Source organism: Chelonia mydas, chromosome 11 (genome assembly GCF_015237465.2).
Source record: "Chelonia mydas isolate rCheMyd1 chromosome 11, rCheMyd1.pri.v2, whole genome shotgun sequence".
Lineage (NCBI taxonomy): Eukaryota > Metazoa > Chordata > Testudines > Cheloniidae > Chelonia > Chelonia mydas.
The window spans coordinates 19,480,352-19,500,089 of NC_051251.2; the positions used below are offsets into that span (position 1 = coordinate 19,480,352).

Genomic DNA, 19,738 nt, shown 5'->3' on the forward strand with positions numbered 1-19,738 from the left:
TCTCAAAGCCTTCTAGTATCCTATGACCCTTGCTTTTTTGTAACCAATCATCAACAAACTACCTGCACACCCTCTCTTCCCATGATCACCTTCATTGGTCCCCAGTAACCCTACTCCCTTAAAACTCTTCCAGTAGATTCTCAGCTACATCCTTCCTACCTTTTGCTGGTCAGTCATAGTGCTTACAATAATAAGCACTATGCCCTATTGTAAATGTTTGCCAGATATATTTCTATTGTGGTAGCGCTGAGTTGCACCAAGCAGGATTGGGACCATGTTGTACTAAGAGGTGAACAAACACAGGAAGACATCTTTTCTCCTCCGAAAAGTTTATAATGTCACTTAATTCATGTAGCAGGACTTTCTGATAGTTCCTAAATATACTGAATCACCGTTGCTTCTGGCAACCTATTATTAACGTCTTTCCATTCTGAGATTAGCCTTTTATTTATACTGTGAAATAGTTTTCAGTTGATAATGGGACTTTACTTCTCACCTTGTGGCTTCCAATTTTTTTAAATGCATAAAAAGTCCCTTTCTATCAGACACAGGATGCAGCAAGTTTCCTTAACAATCTCATGTGAGAAGCTAGTATCAGAGCCATTTCTAAGCTAAAAAAAGGTGATCCAGTTATCCTTTGCCCACTGTTTTGTCATCACTATCATAACAGTGTCTTTCAGGCAGGAGACATGTGACTTGTCTTTACAGAAGTTGTGATCATTTGTTTCTGTTGTATACTCATGTAGGTGTTTTATAAGTCAGTCTTCAATGATTTTCTCAACTAATTTCCTCTAGTACTGAAATAAGAGTCACTGGCCTATATTTCCTGGCGTCACCAATAGCAACCTGTAAACCTGGATACTATCCCTGTCTTGGCCTCTGGTAATAATTAACTCTGTATGGTTCTGCCAAACATTAAATATATATTGACTTCTGCTGTGGTGAATATCAAGATGTATTGCCCTGAGAGGTGAACACTAACTAAGGTGAAGGCAAAATTGAGATACTCCTTAAGGGACAATAAATCTCGACATCACATTGTTACATGTGTTTGAAATAGGCTTGCCAGAGATACCTAGAAACTTCTCCGTTTTGGCCATGAATTTCTGAAATGTTTAGGTGTTCATTTTAAACTAACAATCTTAAGAGAGATGAAGTTAAAAGTCCAGGAAAAAATATGATTTACCTTCTGGGAGGAGTGAAAATTAGTTTTGGGAAGACTTGCTGAAGTCAGGATGTGCATTCGCTCTCTGATTGGTTAACATTGTTCTTTATCTCAGTATTGCCCTGTGTGACTATATTTATTAGCCCAGAATTAATTTATATAAGTCACTGCTATAGAACTGTGCAGTGTTTCAAAGAGTTACAAGATTTGCATTCAATTGAGTTTTCAGGCTTATTCCACAGATCCAGAAGAACATAAGATTTTTAAAAATATGAACAAACATAATCTATAGTAAATGGGCTGCTCTTTTATTCAGGGGCATTGACCCAGAAATTCTGAGAGGAAACACAAGTGTTATCAAGCTGAAAATGTGACATTTTTTCCCAAACAACGTAAATGCTTTATTTACAGGATAAGTGCAATTATCAAACAAGTTAGAAGGTGCAAGAAACCCTGACCCTTCCAATACATAGACAGAGGTGTAGCAGTTCTGTCCATTTATCACAGCAATACACTGAATTCTCTCCCACTGACCCTTTGCAATAGCATATCCTTGATCTGGGATGAACTATTTCTGCCTTGCATGTTTGATTGAGTTCTGTTATCTGGCAATGAAAAGAATCACAGAAAGAGACACTTTATTGTAAGAAAAACAGCATTATCCATAAAAAGAACGGGAGTACTTGTGCACCTTAGAGACTAACAAATTTATTTGAGCATAAGCTTTCGTGGGCTACAGCCCACTTCATCAGATGCATAGAATGGAACATATAGTAAGAAGATATTTATATATATATATAAAAAGATAATTAATTAGCCTCTTAACGTTGGTATGGCTACTTCCACCTTTTCATGTTCTATCTATCTTATCTAATCTATCTATCTTCTTACTATATGTTCCATTCTATGCATCCGATGAAGTGGGCTGTAGCCCACGAAAGCTTACGCTCTAATAAATTTGTTAGTCTCTAAGGTGCCACAAGTACTCCTGTTCTTTTTGCAAATACAGACTAACATGGCTGCTACTCTGAAACCTGCCATTATCCATAAAGGTACTCAGCCTCTTCTTCTCTGCTTTACTGCAGAACCTTTACCCATCTCCTTCCAACTGGTTATCCTGCTACAGTTTTAAAGAAATACTACGTATACAGTCAGACGAATAAAAGCAAATAAAGCTCTGCTGGCACTCAGACCAGGTCAATGAATGGACTCCATCCTTGGACTAGTGGGAGCCACCTTTGAGTTTGGGGTTGTCTGTCAATCAGATGGCTAGACAAATGATGGAACTCTTTTACAGATGGTCAGTTCTCTAGTAGAGTTCACCTCACCTTCATGTGGCAACAGAAGCAGTGCTATTACAGCCACCATGTCTAGTCGAAATGACTTAGTTCATTAATACTGTAACGTGTGTTTATTAATGCAACCTCTTTCTTTTTGTTCTTATTTCTGAAATATTTCATTAAAAGTTTTCGTCTCTGCAGTATGCAGTAACTACTGGCAGAAATTTGGAAGACTTTTTGACATTTGACCATATCCATGTGCATATTTCTAATTCATCAAGTTTTTTTTAGAAATTATATATTCATGCTCTAAATGTATGGATGATTACTACCATTTTTATTTCAAAATAATTTCAGGAGATGCACAACATGGCTGAAATGAAACAGTTGTACTAGAATGGGATGTGACTTAATTCTTAAAGTTGACTCTGTGCCCTAAAACTGATTTGCTTTCATTTCTCCCAGTGAGTTAAAAAAATGATAAATTATTTTGCTAAACTTAGTGCTGAAGGGATATTAAGTAATGTGGGAAGCCTCTTCATTAAAAAAAATAGCCTTACGGTTAAAATTCTAATATTTATCTTACCCTTTCTGTCATTTGACTTTTGCAATCTGTAGAAAAGGTCTATTTACTTTAGCAGTAAGGTGAATTGGATTCCTGCCAGCTTGGTGTAGTCTCTAAATGAATATGTCAAAGGCAATATTGTTTTTCAGAAATCATTCAGAAAGCAGTCTTTTTACATTAATAGTATCTTTCATTAGTTTTGAATTAAATTTAATCTATTGCCATTTAATAGTACAGTTATATCGTAGAGTGCTTGAGGAGCAAGAGGTATGAATTCTGAGTCCATGAGTTAGAACCTAAGCTGCTGCTCAGTGTTCCTGCATCTGAACTTGAAGCACTGGCATGAGAGAACCTTGTTGCATTAATGTTTGCTGAGACAAGCACCAAAGCCTTCTGTAAAAGTAATTCAAGATCGTAGATTCCTGCATGCTTAAAATGGTAGAAGATCAGGAAAAAACAAAGAAATGTTTGCTAATACATATAGCATATAGCTTTTTGAAAACACTTTTCCAGTCAGTCCCATGGTCCCTTCATTGAATATATTGTATGTAAATAGATCTGGGCTGTATTGTCTTCCAAGATGGAGAGTCTGCTGGAATCTATCCATCATGCACAGCCATGAAGATCTACATAATTGATGGTGTGAATGGGGGCAAGATTTGGATCAACAGTTGGAATTTAGTTAAACCAATGTGGTGTTTGAGCCAGAGGAGAATTTAATTAATCACCTTATCACCATTAGTTTCTGCCAATTCTGTTAATAGCAGTAAAATGTGGTAAACACATTTTTTTCCTCTATAGCAAGCAGACCCGACCTGAATATTCACAGGTCGTGGATCTGCTGAGTAAGGTGTTTCATTTTTACAGAGTTACTTTTCAGAGAGAAAATACAGCTGGTACTCTGATTCAGCAGTCCAGTCCTAGACTGGAAAGCCCTTAAGCATGTGCTTAACATAAGCCTGCATTTAACTGCTTTTCTGAACAGGGATGGACTTAAGCAATGCTTAAATATTTTGCCTTAACATAAAACTCTTTGGGTCAGGTAGATTCTTTTTTGCTGCTTATTTAGGGCCTAGCAGATTTGGTTTGCTCCAGGGAACAAATGCCAATAGTAAATTCAGAAGCTCTGTGAAGTTTGTATGAATGAAACTACAGTCCATAACTTTTTTTCTGTTTAGTCACTAGGCCTGTTGACAAGAAGTTATGTGTTGGCCCTTCTCCCTCTGCCTCCCAGCTGTGCAATGTTCCATGTTCTTCTGACTGTTTGGTTTCCTCCTGGTCTGCCTGGGGACCCTGTGTTCATGAAAACTGCCAGGATCGCCAGGGAAGAAAAGGTGCATTTAACTGTTTCTCTCATATGCTACAGCCTGTAATTAGATCTGAATTAAACTAAACGCCAGCATGTTAGGATAGGAATTTAAAAGCAATTGGATCCAAATGTGGTTTCCTATTGAATTCATATGATATAAGTTAGAACCCACAGGTGGATCCTAGGGTAGAAGGTGGCCTTTGATGTTGTAGGCTATTGTTCTTGAAAAATACGGGTGAGATCCTCATACCTACTCCAGCCCCTCTATGTTCGGTAAAAGGTCTGGAGAGACATAAAGGGGCTCTAAAAGTCTTCTGAGAACCTTCTCAAAAGTCTTGAGGTAGGGGGCATGCTGGGTGTGGAGCTGGAAGGTGGGAGGAGAATGTCAGGCTCAGAGTTTCAGCATGTATCAGTGCGGAGATTCCGGGCAGCGCTGGGGGCTCTGCTGAGTCAATGAGAACGTTGCTTGATGCAGAATGGCTGAGCACCACGGTAAATCCACTAACCCAAACCATGGATATAGCTAGTCTATACTCTATCATATCCAAAACAAACCCATGCTGAAAGACACTTACTTGCATACTAGCTCCACTATTGAATATAGCATTGTTTTCATTCAAATGGCATTAAATTATGTACTCAATTATTTTTGTAACCTTTTTGTTCCCAGTTTTAAATTTGAATCTCCCACTTTTAGAGGATGTTATTTTGAGGGGTCCAATATGAATTATATATCTTCAAAAAGCAGAGTAATTATTTCTCAGTAAACTGGTCTTCTGTATCTCAGAACAAGACTTTTAAATCTGAGTCCCAGAAAGAGGTTAACTGTGCTTTAGATTTTGAATTACTTGTTTGGTTGTCTTTCTTTTTAAAACTGTATTGTCAATACAGTACAATACAATACAATAGTTCTTACTTTATGTTGATGTATATGTTTTACATCCAAGTTCAATGAAAAGGGATGTATTGGATCAAATGGCAGTGGAATTGCAGGATTGTGGAAATCAAGACTCCTGGAATTCTGCAACCAACATTACGTTTGCAGTGACAACACTATAAATATATAGAGATACAATCTGTCTTTTTTTGAAGACGACAGGATTGCCTATGCAAGGCCAGTGGGGTTGCAAATATCTAGAAGGCCTTATGAATAAGGCTAAGATTTAGCCATGGGTATTCTTAGTAAAAGTCATGGACAGGTCATGAGCAATAAACAAAAATCCACGGCCCCGTGACCTGTCCATGACTTGTACTATATACCCCGTGTTGTGGGGGGCTCCGGGAGCACAGCTGCTGGTCTGGAGGGGAGTGGGGTATGGGGTACTCACTGGTGCTCGGGGGGGGAAGGAGGCAGGCGCAGGGGGTAGCCTGGGGCTGCCGCCGCCACCACTGCTGGTTGGGGGTGACCATGCTGGCCCAGGACTGCCACTGCTGGCTGGGTGGGAGGCGGTGTGGCTGGAATCTGTGACCTCCGTGACAGACTCGCAGCCTTACTTATGAGCATTGCTATGCAGTTTTTTAATTAAAAATATAGTTTGAAATGCCATAGAATTCCACATGCCCTATATTATCAACTTTTGCAGGCAAAATATCTTAATACTGATGATAAAAAATGTCTCTGTTCTGTCTTTCTAGGATTTAGAATGAGACAAAGGCATGTTATTATGGAACCCATTGGTGCATCTCAGGGTTGTCCACACTTAGTAGAATCTATTCCTTGTGAAGACCCAATCTGTTACCAGTGGGTCATTTCTGAAGGAGTATGTGTACCTGATCATGGAAAATGTGGGCATGGAAATCGCATACTGACAGCCATATGCAAGAATAATAAAGGTAGGTGCAGCTAATTTTAAGTTGGTCACCTTTAAATTTGCACATTGTTTTGTGTGTTCCTTTAAAATCTATTTTTGTTAAAGGGCAATTGCAAAAACTTATTATAGCAGTATATTTAATTTAATGTGAAACACCAGATTTTAGAATGGGATCTGCGTTTCCCCAAAGTATAGAGCTATTATCTGGGATTGTGGATTGAGCCCATCCCTGATTAAAACAAAACGACTCACTGCCACAAGTCATTTATTGCTGCTATGACTTATATTGCACCCCTCCCTAAACTAATATATTAGTAGTGTAATACTAATGGCCTGATTCTGCCCATTTACTTCCTGCATTCATGTTATAATACTTATGCCAATACTCTCATAGAGGTCAATAGGACTGTTTGAATACGATTACTCAGCATGAGTAAGTGTGTCAGAATCAGGGTCTTTGCATTTCCACGAACGTAGCACTAAATTCTTTCACAACAAATTTGGAATACTTTTCTCATCATAACAGCTGTTTAAGAGCGCATACTGAGGAAAGCCTAGTTGGGATGCCAAGATTAATTATGCTACAAGAATCTGATATGTAAATGAAAAGATTTGTGCTGAGTAATACTTTTGTATTTACTTGCCAGCAGTTTGAGACTGACCCTGTGTTCAGTTTACAACTTGTTAATAATGCATAAAGCATATATTTTATAGGAAGTTTACAAACAAGCAATGAGAGCTTATTTCTCATATACAATTTGAAATGCAGCCAAGAGTTTCATCATTCTCGATAAGGTCAATGTTGTCAGATCTCTAGATTCTATTACGTAAGGCATGATTTTGCAGCCCTTAATCACAGTGAGTTGTACTATCAGGTCAAAACTGGCAAAGTTTGGAACTTGCCAGTTTAATGCTGTATCTGAGATGGAGATGATTCTTCCATTGCATGGTGTTTGAACAGGAAACAGTTCCAAGTCTATAACAAGTTGAGTTAATTGGCAAGTGTTTAAGAATATGTTGAGAGATATGGTGCATTAGAACCTGATCAACAATTAAATAACAGCTGCTAATCTGCTGAAGAGCAAAGATCCCTTTGAAATGTGTATTAATGTTTGTGGCTTTCTTGTGTTCTTAGACTTAGCGGGCCAAATTCTCAGCTGCTGTAAATAGCTCCAGCGGAGTTAGGGGGTATCTGAGTGTCTTCTAAGTGGTCTCTGGGGTGATGTGATAATAATTTAGGCTGAATTCTGCAGTGACGTATGTGCAGGTGGATCCTTGAGCTGGTGTGGAACCCCACTGAGGCTACCCACTGGTGCAAGGGTTCATCTGTGTGCATCTTTTGGCAGAATTGGGGTCTTAAACTTGTGTCAACTTCAAACTCAGAGAAAACAGGCAAGGTCACAAACTCACAAACCTGGGGTGATCTCTGATCATGGCAGCATGTTGCTCTGTAGTAATTATATGTGCTGAGACATCCCAATTTTGGGGTATCTCTCTCTGCCGGTCTGTCCAACAAGAAATTGGAACTTTCTATGTAGCTTTTTCACTTTCAGCCATTCAGCTCATGATGAGCAATGTGGGAGGGGTTTTTTTTTTTTTGGTTCTATCAGTTTTCCTTTCAAATTTACAGAGTGCTTTTCAGTTAGTCTCCTTGAGAATGGAAAAAAATATATATATTCTGAATGACTACTGGAAGTGAGAGAGTGATTGAAAGCTTTCTTCTAGCATTGCAAGAGTAGCACAAAAGTCCCTTTGAATTTCAGCTGGGGATTTTGGACAGTTTCTTTATTGTCACTATAACCGAATGTTTGTTTTGCTTGTCCAACCCTAATTTGGGAGATTTCACAAGACATACCATAGCTCATTTGACATGTTGGAAACATTCATGGATGCTCTTTTAAAACTTTTCTCAATCTCTATTGCAGAGTCATAGAAATCAAAGTTGAAAAAAGGGCTGTTTGTCTTGTTCTTCCTTCTATGACTCTACTTAATACCATTAATTGCTTTGGCTATAGTTTCCACTCCTTACACAGTGCTGTCTTAGGCAAAATTGCCATAGAAATCAATGGGATATTTGCCTAAATAAGAACTTTGGGACTGAGCATCAAAATTGCGCAGTGTCTCCAGTGAGACTAGTGACTAAATTGAGCTATGATTGACCTCTTAAGAGGAAGTTGTGACAAATCACAAGGCACACCAGCTATGGCTGCAATAGAATAAAAGCTGTACTAATACTTAGAACTTACACAGTTGATGCATGTTCAAAGCACTGCATTAACTATTGTCCTGATGTAAAGCTTTAGCATAGCTGCTTTACATGCTGATAGGTTCATTAGTCTCAGCTGCCTTTTTGGTGTCTACTGCTGCATCCTGAAATCCAGTCACTTGTCTAGTCCTCTGATGCCAGTGTGCTATCCAATATTCATGTCAGTATTCAGCACTGCATACACCTTCAAGATTGCTGACTTACTGAAGAGACAAAGAATAAATTATTTGGGCCGTGGAATGTTACAAAACCAACCCCTATTTCCTTGATGAATGTAATACCTCATTAACAATAAAGATCAGGTTGTGACAGGTACATTGAATTTAGAATACTCTGGTGGTTCTGTGTATGCTTGCATACCCGATTTCTTCCTCTTGATTTTAGTGCCAGCCTTTTCTCCATGGCCGTCTTTTTAATTATTACTGTATGTCAGTTTATCTTTTTTAACATTTCAGGGACACTGTTCTATCAATCCTTGCCCTGTGGGTAACTAATCTTGAAGAAACCACAAAAGTAACCATTAATATTTTCTGGAGTTCCAAATGTGTCCACGTACCTAACCCCCGTGTCATTTGCCTCTCTTGGTTTTATAATATAGATTAAAAATATTAGAGTAATACTTCATTTTGATTTCAGCTGCGGTTGTGATCTATGTACATTAATTTGCAATGCTCTTTCTTTAGGAATGGTAAAAAAAAATCTCCCTTTTTCTGTGACACTTCTAAAGGACTCTGGCATAGGAAGGTCAGGCTTAGCTTTGAATCCTCGTAGTTGTCTTAAGTGGCCATTTATTTGAGTACACAAGATTTAGACAGAATGAGAACAGAGAGGGTTATTTCAATGATGTATCTAAAGATTCCAGTGTTTCTTATAAGACTGTTTTGCCAAAGCGGTATCTTTTCTTAAGGGATACATACCAACTTCAATCACATTCCATTTCATTGTACTTCCTATGTTATTAGACTAGACATCTAGGATGTTTTTTGTTTCTTAAATCTGCTGTTCCAGACAGAGGATGGCCATGTAATGCTGGTTTAGTGATCCATAGCTCAGGATGTCCGAGGAGGTTCTGTAACTAGAAGCCAGAGCCCATATCTTTATAATTTGCTCTGGAGCTTTTTTCATGGCTCAGTTATGGTTAGAGTTGTGGGGAGTGCAGTAGGATTACAGAGTTCATAATCTCTATTCATAATCATCTAATTACCTTGTGCTCTGCCTGTCAGTTTCTTGCATGCATTTGTTGACTCTCATTTTATTCTTAGATTGTAAACTATTTGGGACAGACCATCTTTTTGCTGTGTGTGAGAACAATGCCTGGCACAACGAGGGTGGGAGGGATCCTTGACTGATGCCCTGAAGCAGTACTACAATACAAATACAAATAATATACTAAAACGGATAAAAGGAAATAATTTGTATAATGGAGAGGGATTTATACAAAATGTCTCATCCAAATAAAATATTACCATAAGTGGGTTTTTATTTAATTGCTTAGCAGTTACTTCATTAGCAAGACACATTACTTGAAAGATCAGTGTGCAAAATGGTAGGCAGGGGAAAGACAAGGAAAGCTTAAAGCCATCTGAGAAAAGATGCATGTGGTAGTATCATGGATTAGATTATTAAATTATATCCTTAGCAGATCTGGGTATATAATTCAAAACAAGTAGTTTCTATGACAACTCAACCTTTTCTCTGTTCACAAATGATTTGTGAGCTGAGCATGGTTTTCTCTAATTTGTTGTTTGAAATTGCTCAACAAATAATTTCTGTGAATAATTCTCCGTCTTTAACATTTTCCTGGGGAGTTTGTTGCCAGTATTTGATAGTTGAGCTCTTTTGATTGGACACGTAGGTGAGAGCATGTATTGCTGTTCCCTGATTGGATGAGAGTAACTCTTGAAATATTCATTCATTTTTTCTTTGCACAAATATGGTGCATTTGCCTAAATTTCACTTGTTTCTGTGAACAGTTCCTGCCAGTAAACTTGCTTTCCTAAAATATTCTTGGTTAGTGGATACAAAGACATGAACAACTCTTCTTTAAAAATACAAATAAATATTGGAGGAGTATTTTTTGAAAAATTCATATCGCTCTAGGTGGCTCTCCAGGTACTACTTGGTAGTGGCATGTGCACTTGAAGGTTGTAGGTCAAGAATGAATATTCCATACTGTACCGAGAAGGAAACTCAAGATTGTAATAGCATTGAGAACAAGATCTGTATGTAAAAAGATCAGTCCATTTAGGAGGTTAAATTTGCGTGGCTGTGTACGAAATTTCCCAATTTTTCATTTAGGTGCCAAGAAAAATTAATGTTGAAACACTGTTATTGTCTAAAGTTCAGATGGAGAGATGTGGGAACTGTCTTAATTATTAGTATATTCCCCCATCCGTATTAAAGATGGCTTTTTTAAAAGCAATTGTAAACAGATTGAAGCAATATAAATGCTAAAGAGGAGCGTTGGAGTGTGATTTTAACAAATGTATGTTGTGTTACATGTTGGCTGTGAACAAACAAGGGCTGTGGTTTGTAGTGCATTCTGGTTTCTCTGTTACATACTTAAAATAAATGAAATGAAATAAAAAGCTTTCATAATATAAGTAGTGTGACTCATGCAAATAATCTATCAGTTTTTTCAAGTATTTAAGAAATGCTGGCATCTTAAAAATGATTGTAAGGAGGGGTAAATTAAAATAGTTTCTACAGTCCTACGGACTGAATCTTAGCTATTGGCAATGTCTGTAAATTGATTATAAAATGTTTGGGTTTTTTTATTTTAAAGTCGATCAGTGGTGTTCCGCTAGTCAGCAATCTGCTTTATTGTAATACCCATAGAGCCATTTGTTAATTTGCTTTTTGCTGGTCCAATACCTAGCAAGAAACCAAATTAATAAATCAAAATAAATGTCTATGTGATCAAACAGAAGAAATATTTTGAAATAAATTAGCAAAAATTGGTAAGTCTTGCAGTAGTACTCTAGAAAGCAAACACTATCTTTCTGTGATTTCACTGGTTTAATATTTTCATACCATGCTTCTAGATACTAACTAGGGTGACCGGATGTCCCGATTTTATAGGGACAGTTCCGATATTTGATGCTTTTGCTTATATAGGCACCTATTACCCCAGGGCATCCTGTCCCGATTTTTCACATTTGCTATCTGGTCATCCTAATACTAACTATAATCAAATAAGTTTTATTTCTAGTTAGGGGTAAAACAAGAGAATGGAGGACATGAGAAATGTAGGATCGGATAATATGCAGTGCTGAGCTCTCTCAACACCTCTTCACGCCGCAGGTTTCGGCCCTTACTGATATTGGAGTTCTTTAAACTGTGTGGGACTTTGTAAAGATTATAGTCCTAGCAATAGAACATACTATTGTACTTATTGTGGGAGCTGTCTTGGTGGCAGAACACTTTAGTAAAGTATTCTCATTGAGGCTGATAATAGAATGAAAAACCAATTGGCTGCAAGCAACAATAATAACTTAAGCAAAGGGAGTTAGCAGACGTAGATCTAGCTGTAATTATACCTCATGTCAACCCAAGGAACCTTAGCAGTGATAGATATGGGTCTGCACAAGCAACAGGAAAGAACATTTATGAAAATCAATTCTTGCTGTGTGAAAAATGAATCATTATCATCATTTTAACTGTGTTACTTTGGGCTGATTTAAACAATTTTGTGCTTCTAACACTGGCATTTTAAAGACAGGCTCAGGAGTCTTTACAAGGGCTGGTGAATGCAAGAAGCATACAAAACAGGAATATTCTTTAGAGTTTGTTTACTTGTTAAGAATTTGATGCTGGTTTTCATAATGACCATTTTTAAATGTATTAATCCTATTGGTAGGTTTGCTTTTTAGAAGGAATCTATTTAATACTTCTAATGGCTCCAGTCACACATAGGTTAAATATGATGATTTCCTTTTATTTAACAATGTTTACTTTTAGAAACAATGCTTTGGGTTTTACACAGTCAGTGCTTGGAACTGGATAGCATTTGCATCACTCCAGCTTCCCCCCCCCCCCCCCCCGCCCCGGGGCAGTTTGACCTTCAAATCACAACATTCTGATTACTATGTTGTATTTCTGTCCCATTCCCCTACTTCATCGTTGTCACAGCGGGATTAAGGCAATGCAGGGCTCCAGGCACACCATGTGACAGGCTCCTATGGCTCCACTACTGTAGCCCTGAACAGTGACCTTGCCCCTTACTTGCAGTGGCAGGCAGTGGCGTGGAGGCATCCTTCTAACATGAGGAGCAGCAGCAAGGATCCCTTCTGTCACTCAGAGAGGCAAGTGTTTGGCAGCAGGGAGGCTCACCCTGGTATCTTCCAAAGGTGGTCCAGGCCTACTGCACTCTTATTCTCCTGCCATTCAGAGTCCTCTGTTCAGATGTATTGGTGGGCCCCATCCCAGTGTAGTGTGTCTTGGAGTCAGCACTTTGTTGATATGCATCGGGAAGTTTGCCCCTCTCAGAGCTTTTTTTTTTTTTTTAAAAGCTATCTACAGACTTAGGCAAACTCCACTATATTAGTTACACTCAGGTCACGTTTTGGATCTTTTACTCACAATCATGAGGGATAAAAACATACTTTCTTTTTTAACATGAAAAAATAAATTTGAAATATGTAAATGTAAGCTCAGATTCAGGATCTGTTGCCCTAGGTATGGACCAATAGTAGTTATACCCTAATGCAGCCCTGAATTATTGTTCTCTTTATCAGATATGTACATGCTCAATTTAACTGTGAGGTGATTTTAGCAGCCAATAATCTCATACATTGCCACAGTCGGGGTTAAGACTGTACCATTTGAGAGCCGAGATTCTGAATTGCTATTAGCTCTACCAGTTCTTGAGAAAGCAGTCGCTGAAATCCTGTTGGAATTCAAGTGGGGACTGAAGGGAAGCATGGTAATCAGAGTGATGTCATTTTAAGATCCAATATTGTGATCTGCCTGGGCTTAAAAGGAATACACTATACCAGAAATGAGTAAATAAATAATTTTTGGCTGAGTGCTGGTGTTTTGAGGGGAAGGAGGGAGGGTTTTTTCAGCTGATATTATTTGTTGCATTTGAACTGAATTCGCAAATAGTTTTGGTGCCTGATTTATTTATTATTAACTGCAAAAATTTCACCCTGCTCTAATCTATGCCACTGGAAGGCTGTGGACTCTTTGGAGAGAGATACTAATTGTGGTGTTCTTAGCTATATAACTATGTATCTTTTTTCCTGTATGCCACAACTTTCAACCTCTAAGAACTACTGAGACAGCCAGCCATGTGTGTTCAGTTCAGTATAGGCTGCCACAAAAAAATGTGCACCCTCAAGGAGATTTTATGCTACTTTCTTGTCTCTGGTTAATCTAAAATAATTCATTTAGACAGAAAAAAGTGTTTGTGAATGGAAAAATACTTACAATGCTTTCAAAATTATTTGGAGATCCTCAGGTAAAAGATGCTGTAAGTTCAAAGTATTTTATTGATAAAAGTATTTTATTTTATTTATTCTTTGTTTGATGCATGTAGTTAACAATTTTACTAGGCGTTCTGATTTAATATGAACCTTTTCGTAGCCCAAGCCCTTATTAATGTTTTGAAGAATTCATTTTGAATTCTCCCATCCCTAATGGATTATTGGCAGTGTACGAAGTTGCAGTTTGTTTCATTTCTCAGAGAAGTTGATTTATTCTGTTCAACGTATTGAGTATGTGTTGTAAATTTGTTGCATTCCTGGTTTATGGCTAAGTACATTCTTAAATCTTAGGGAAGAGTGGTACGCCTAGATTCCAGCTGATCCTATAAATAAGAGCAGCATAATCTCACATTTTGATCATTTGTCCTCTTAGAAAATGAACCATGAAATAAATTATTTAGTTGTAAAATTAATATAATGTGCTCATTTTTTGATGTAACATGGAAATGAACCAATCATGGACATAACCTTAAAGCAGGGAATGGGGCAAATCAGATTTCCAGATCTACATATATATTAAGCAACGGGGGAGGACTGAATTTACAAAAGAGGACAGATAAAGTGCTGCACCACTAATGATAAGTGATAAATGGGAAAAAAATTAAGAGATAAAAGTTATATGGTTAAGGACTAGGAGCTATTGTCTTTGGTTAAAGTAACTCCATAAAGCACTGAGACTCAAAAAGGGCCCTCTAAGCTTTATTGATCTTGTTTGCACTGTATGAGCATTAACACAGTGAGAGTTTTGCCTGAATAAGGATGGCGGAAAAACTGTGGGTATGTCTATTCTTTGAGCTGGGGCGTGATTCCCAGCTTGAGGAGACATACCTGCGCTAGTGTTAACAGAGCCAGCGTGATAAAAATAGAGTGACAGTGTGAGTGGCACGAGGGAGTAAGTACATAGCTAGCATCTTTGATGGGTATGTACTGAAGCAGCTAGACTTTCCCACCACTTGTGCTGCCACAGCCATACTTATTTTTACCATGCTAGCTCAGTTAGGGCTAGTGTGAGTATGTTTCCTCAAGCTGGGAATTACACCCCCAGCTCAAAGAGTAGACATACCCTGAGAGCCTCATGATCCATTACATGAGTTATTCGAGTGTAGAACAGCTGAGCCCTTGTGATGGGGAGGTCCCAGACAATTGGAAAAAGGCAAATATAGTGCCCATCTTTTAAAAAGGGAAGAAGAAGAATCCCAGGAACCACAGACTGCTTAGCTTCACTCAGTCCCTGGAAAAATCATGGAGCAGGTCCTCAAGAAATCCATTTTGAAGCAGTTGGAGGAGAGGAAGGTGATTGGGAACAGTCAACGTTGATTTACCAAGGGCAAGTCATGCCTGACCGACCTGATGCCTTCTATGATGCGATAACTGGCTCTGTGGATATGGGGAAAGCGGTGGATGAGATATATCTTGACTTCAGCAAAGCTTTTGATACAGTCTCCCCCAGCATTCTTGCCAGCAAGTTAAAAAAATATGGATTGGATGAATGGACTATAAGGTGGTTAGAAAGCTGGCTAGATTGTTGGGCTTAATGGATAGTGATCAACGGCTCGATGTCTAGTTGGCAACCAGTATCAAGCGGAGTGCCCCAAGGATCGGTCCTCAGGCCGGTTTTGTTCAACATCATCTTTATTAATTGTCTGGTTGATGGGATGGATTGCACCCTCAGCAAGTTCGCGGATGGCACTAAGCTGCGGGGAGAGGTAGATATGTTGGAGGGTAGGGATGGGATCCAGGGTGACCTAGACAAAGCAGAGGATTGGGCCACAAGAAATCTGATGAGGTTCAACAAGGACAAGTGCAGAGTCCTGCAGTTAGGATGGAAGAATCCCATGCATTGCTACAGGCTGGGGACCGACTGGCTAAGCGGCATTTCTGCAGACCTGGGGATTACAGTGGATGAGAAGCTGGATAAGAGTCAACAGTGTGCCCTTGTTGCCAAGAAGGCTAATGGCATATTGGGCTGCATGAGTAGGAGCATTGCCAGCAGATCGAGGGAAGTGATTATTCTCCTCTATTCAGCACTGGTGAGGCCACATCTGGACGATTGTGTCCAGTTTGGGGCCTCCCACTACAGAAAGGATGTGGACAAATTGGAGAGAGTTATTAGGGGGATAGGGCACATGACTTATGAGGAGAGGCTGAGGGAACTGGGCTTATTTAGTCTGCAGAAGAGAAGAGTGAGGGGGTATTTGATAGTGAGGGGAGTTCCAAAGAAGATGGAGCTAGGCTGTTCTCAGTGGTGGCAGATGACAGAACAAGGAGCAATGGTCTCAAGTTGCAGTGGAGGAGGTCTAGGTTGGATATTAAGAAAAACTATTTCACTAGGAGGGTGGTGAAATCTTAATCCTTAGAGGTTTTTAAGGCCTGGCTTGACAAAGCTCTGGCTGGGATGATTTAATTGGGGTTGGTCCTGCTTTGAGCAGGGGGTTGGACTAGATGATCTCCTGAGGTCTCTTCCAACCCTAATCTTCTATGATTCTTCTTCTATGATTCTATGAATTTAAACTATAGGAGATTATTTGGAATTCTTCTTGGGGAGAGGGGAAACACTCACTATTTTATAAACCACTGGAAACAAAGATCCTGAAAGCGAGACTTTGGAGTCTGTCAGTAAATAGAGGGACTCCTTGGTTCTGATGGATCAAGTTTCTTTACCTACCAAAGGTGTGTAAAGTTGGACTCTCCAAATAATTTGGAGAGACCCCAGGCTCCCCAAAAACACAGCAAACCGCATATAACCACTTAGTCAACCATAAATTCTTGATGCCTTTAGCCCAGTTAACACACCCTGAAAACGTTTCTGAATGACTTCGAATAATTTTCATTAACCATGAACTGGAACTAGGTCTGTAAATATTAGATTACAGCTCTGTTTAACAGTTACTGTACTTGCTAATTCATTTTAAAATCACAGCTAATAATATATATATCAAAGCTCTAAATAGGGAACACAAACTAATGTATGGAAACAAAATTATTTCTGCCTGCCCCACACTCCAATATGCTTCTCATATCCTGGCTCCTAGAGGGAGGGAAATCTCTTTTTCCATGTATGGCCGCCTGGGATACTAGATTATAACCTGAGTAATCTATTGCATTGTGGCAACAAGGGCTCTGAGTGTTCCTAGAATAAGGAGTTGGAGTACATGACAGGTGAGCTGCTTTTGCATTCATGGCAGACTGACTTGCCTTTGACCAGACTATCCTATTAGATTTAGCATAGCTCTGAGTTAATGGGTATTATTGGTCTCATCAAGCCCAAACTCAGTAAAATTACTACTATTGCATATATTTTGTAGTTGTCTTTGCAAGCATCCAGGAGCCAGATTATAGATTGTGTACTGCCTTAGATGGGGAACAGAACCATCATTAATTCAAGTAAACAGATAAATTCAAAGCCCTCATAGCGCTATTCTGAAACTGATGCTTATGTAAAGAATTCAGATCCGTTTTAGAACTTTTCGGGGTGGGCAAGTTGCTGTAAAGTAAGGGCAGTGGTATAACATTTTAACACAAACACTTCTATCTCATGAGCATTTTAATAAACTTTACTCATATAAGAGGACTGGCACACATGGTTCACTTGCTTAGGAAGACAGCTGTTTAGAAAGTCTAAATAATTTATGCAGTGATTATGCTTGCAAACATAAATATCAGGTGGTAGATATGCACCTTGAAGTCAGGCACGTCACAGCAAAATTCAGACTAAAGCATGGCTGTGCTTCTTCCGGTTGTGGCATATGCTTTCAGTGTGGGACGGTGGGGCTCTTTCCTCCACCTTTATGTCAGCCACAAACAAGGCAGGCAGGATATAGACCCCGCATTATTTTTTAGTACTCGGCTATTTGGCTGGCAGATGTTGTGGATGGTGATCTTTGATTCAAAAGGGACAGGCAGGCTGATTAGGGATGAGGCCAAGGCCCATGCTCCCTGTGCTCTATACCAGCAGGTATGAGGGCTGCTGGTGAGGTGCTCCTCACCAAGTGCCCTTTGAAGTATTCTGCCTAAGCGCACAGTCGCATGAGAGCTAAAGTTCCTATTCCCTTAGCTCTTCAGAGAGCAGCGAGGTTATAATTTGGACCTTCTTAATATTCTAGATCGTCAGATGATCTCAACTGTAAAAATGGAGCATATGGAGAAAGGCAGTCTATTCTATTGTAATGTTCCAAACCACAGAGAGGTCTGGTTCTCACAGGTGCTGAGCACCAGCAACTCCAACAGTAGCAGCAGCAGCAGGTGTTCAGTCCATCTGAAAAACAAGCTTCTTAGAACTTGGAGAATTGAAACAGTTGGGGTTGCACCTTTGAGCATATGGGAATCGCAGCAATTTTGTTTAAGACAAACATCAGCACATTACAACCAGTTTTATTTTTTTTTTATTATGCCCTTTTTTATTTTAAATGTTATGAAATGAGTTTGACACACGTTGATCTGTGTTTGTGATAAAGGTTATCTAAAGAGCATGGAGAGTCTGAGTGACCTGCCAGGCTGTTAAATTGGAGCTGTAGGTTAGAGTCTACTGAGTAGAATCATTAAAATGTATCTTGACAGGTTTCAGAGTAACAGCCGTGTTAGTCTGTATTTGCAAAAGGAAAAGGAGTACTTGTGGCTCTAAGGTGTCACAAGTACTCCTTTTCTTTTTTTTAAATGTATCTATCTGTCTAGTTCAAAATATATAATTTTCAGCTGTTCATTCAAGAGGTGCCTACAGCTGGTGAGAAGAATTTTGTTCAGGTCAGCCACCTTTTTTATTCTTTCAATTACCAGACTAAGAAAATTCTCCACTTACTGTATCTTATAGCAGTGCACTTAAGTTTTTCATTTGAAAAAACTTAGGATAGATTTTTTTTTCTCTTCTTTAAGTGGATTCTAGATACAATCCTATATGTATTCCTGTAATGCATAGCTTAAAGAACAATACTTATAAATGCCAATAGCAATGCCCTTTTTACTCTGTGAAACAAAGCATGCAGCATAAAATACACTTTCAACTCTTTTAAAACTAAATATAACTTCACATTTTTATTTTATGAACACAGAGTTTATTTTCTTTTCAGAGATTTTATTCCTCAACACACACTGATTAAACAGGAGGGATATGTAAATGAGCAAAACTGGATGCTTTACACTTTTTTGAGCTCTACTTGAAAATGATTAAATTGTGAACAGATGACAAGTACTGAAATGATTTTGGAAAAAATGTTTTCAGAAGGGGTAGGAGATTGAACAGATTAATGTGGAAAAAAAGCTCTAGGAGCAGACTTCTTCTGGAGCTGCAGCTCTAGATCGAATTAAGGTTACCAAAAGAAGAAAATCTGAAGATTGAAACTTGAGTGAACCTCATCACAGAACAATTTATACAATTTAGACATCACTAAACAAGTTTCAGAAATAGTTAAGAATTTCACCTTCTGGTCTTCAAAAGCAAAGAACTATTCAATGAAGACTGCATTGTATTCTTCCAGTTTGTAATCCAGGAGATAGTGTAAAACACTGGGGGGTGAGATTCTGTGCTGAGCCTCATAGGCTGTATCTACACTGCATTGTAAAACCTGCTGCAGCAAGTCTGAGCCTGGGTCAACAGATTCAGGTTCACGGGGCTTGGGCTACAGTGCTAAATATAGCTGTGTAGACGTTTGAGCTCGGCCTGGAGCTCAGACTCTGAAGCCCCGAGTGGGTTTGATCCTGAGCTTCAGCCCAAGCCGCAATGTCTTAATTGCTGTTTTTAGTGCCGTAGTCCGAATCCTGCGAGCCTGAGTCTGTCAACCCGGGCTCTGAGACTCTCTGCCGTGGTTTCTAAAACAATGTGTAGATGTACCCTTGGAGCTGCAGCACAGAACCTGCATCTCA

General features: G+C 39.0%; 1 protein-coding gene across 1 annotated transcript in view; it reads left to right on the plus strand.

The window, feature by feature from the left end:
- THSD7B (thrombospondin type 1 domain containing 7B) overlaps positions 1-19,738 on the plus strand; it is a 496,247-nt gene that overhangs the window by 208,699 nt on the left and 267,810 nt on the right. Inside the window, exons 6-7 of the mRNA XM_007057469.3 lie at positions 4,189-4,344; positions 5,955-6,152. Coding sequence (XP_007057531.2) covers positions 4,189-4,344; positions 5,955-6,152 — 354 coding nt within the window. The remainder of the gene's footprint in view (positions 1-4,188; positions 4,345-5,954; positions 6,153-19,738) is intronic.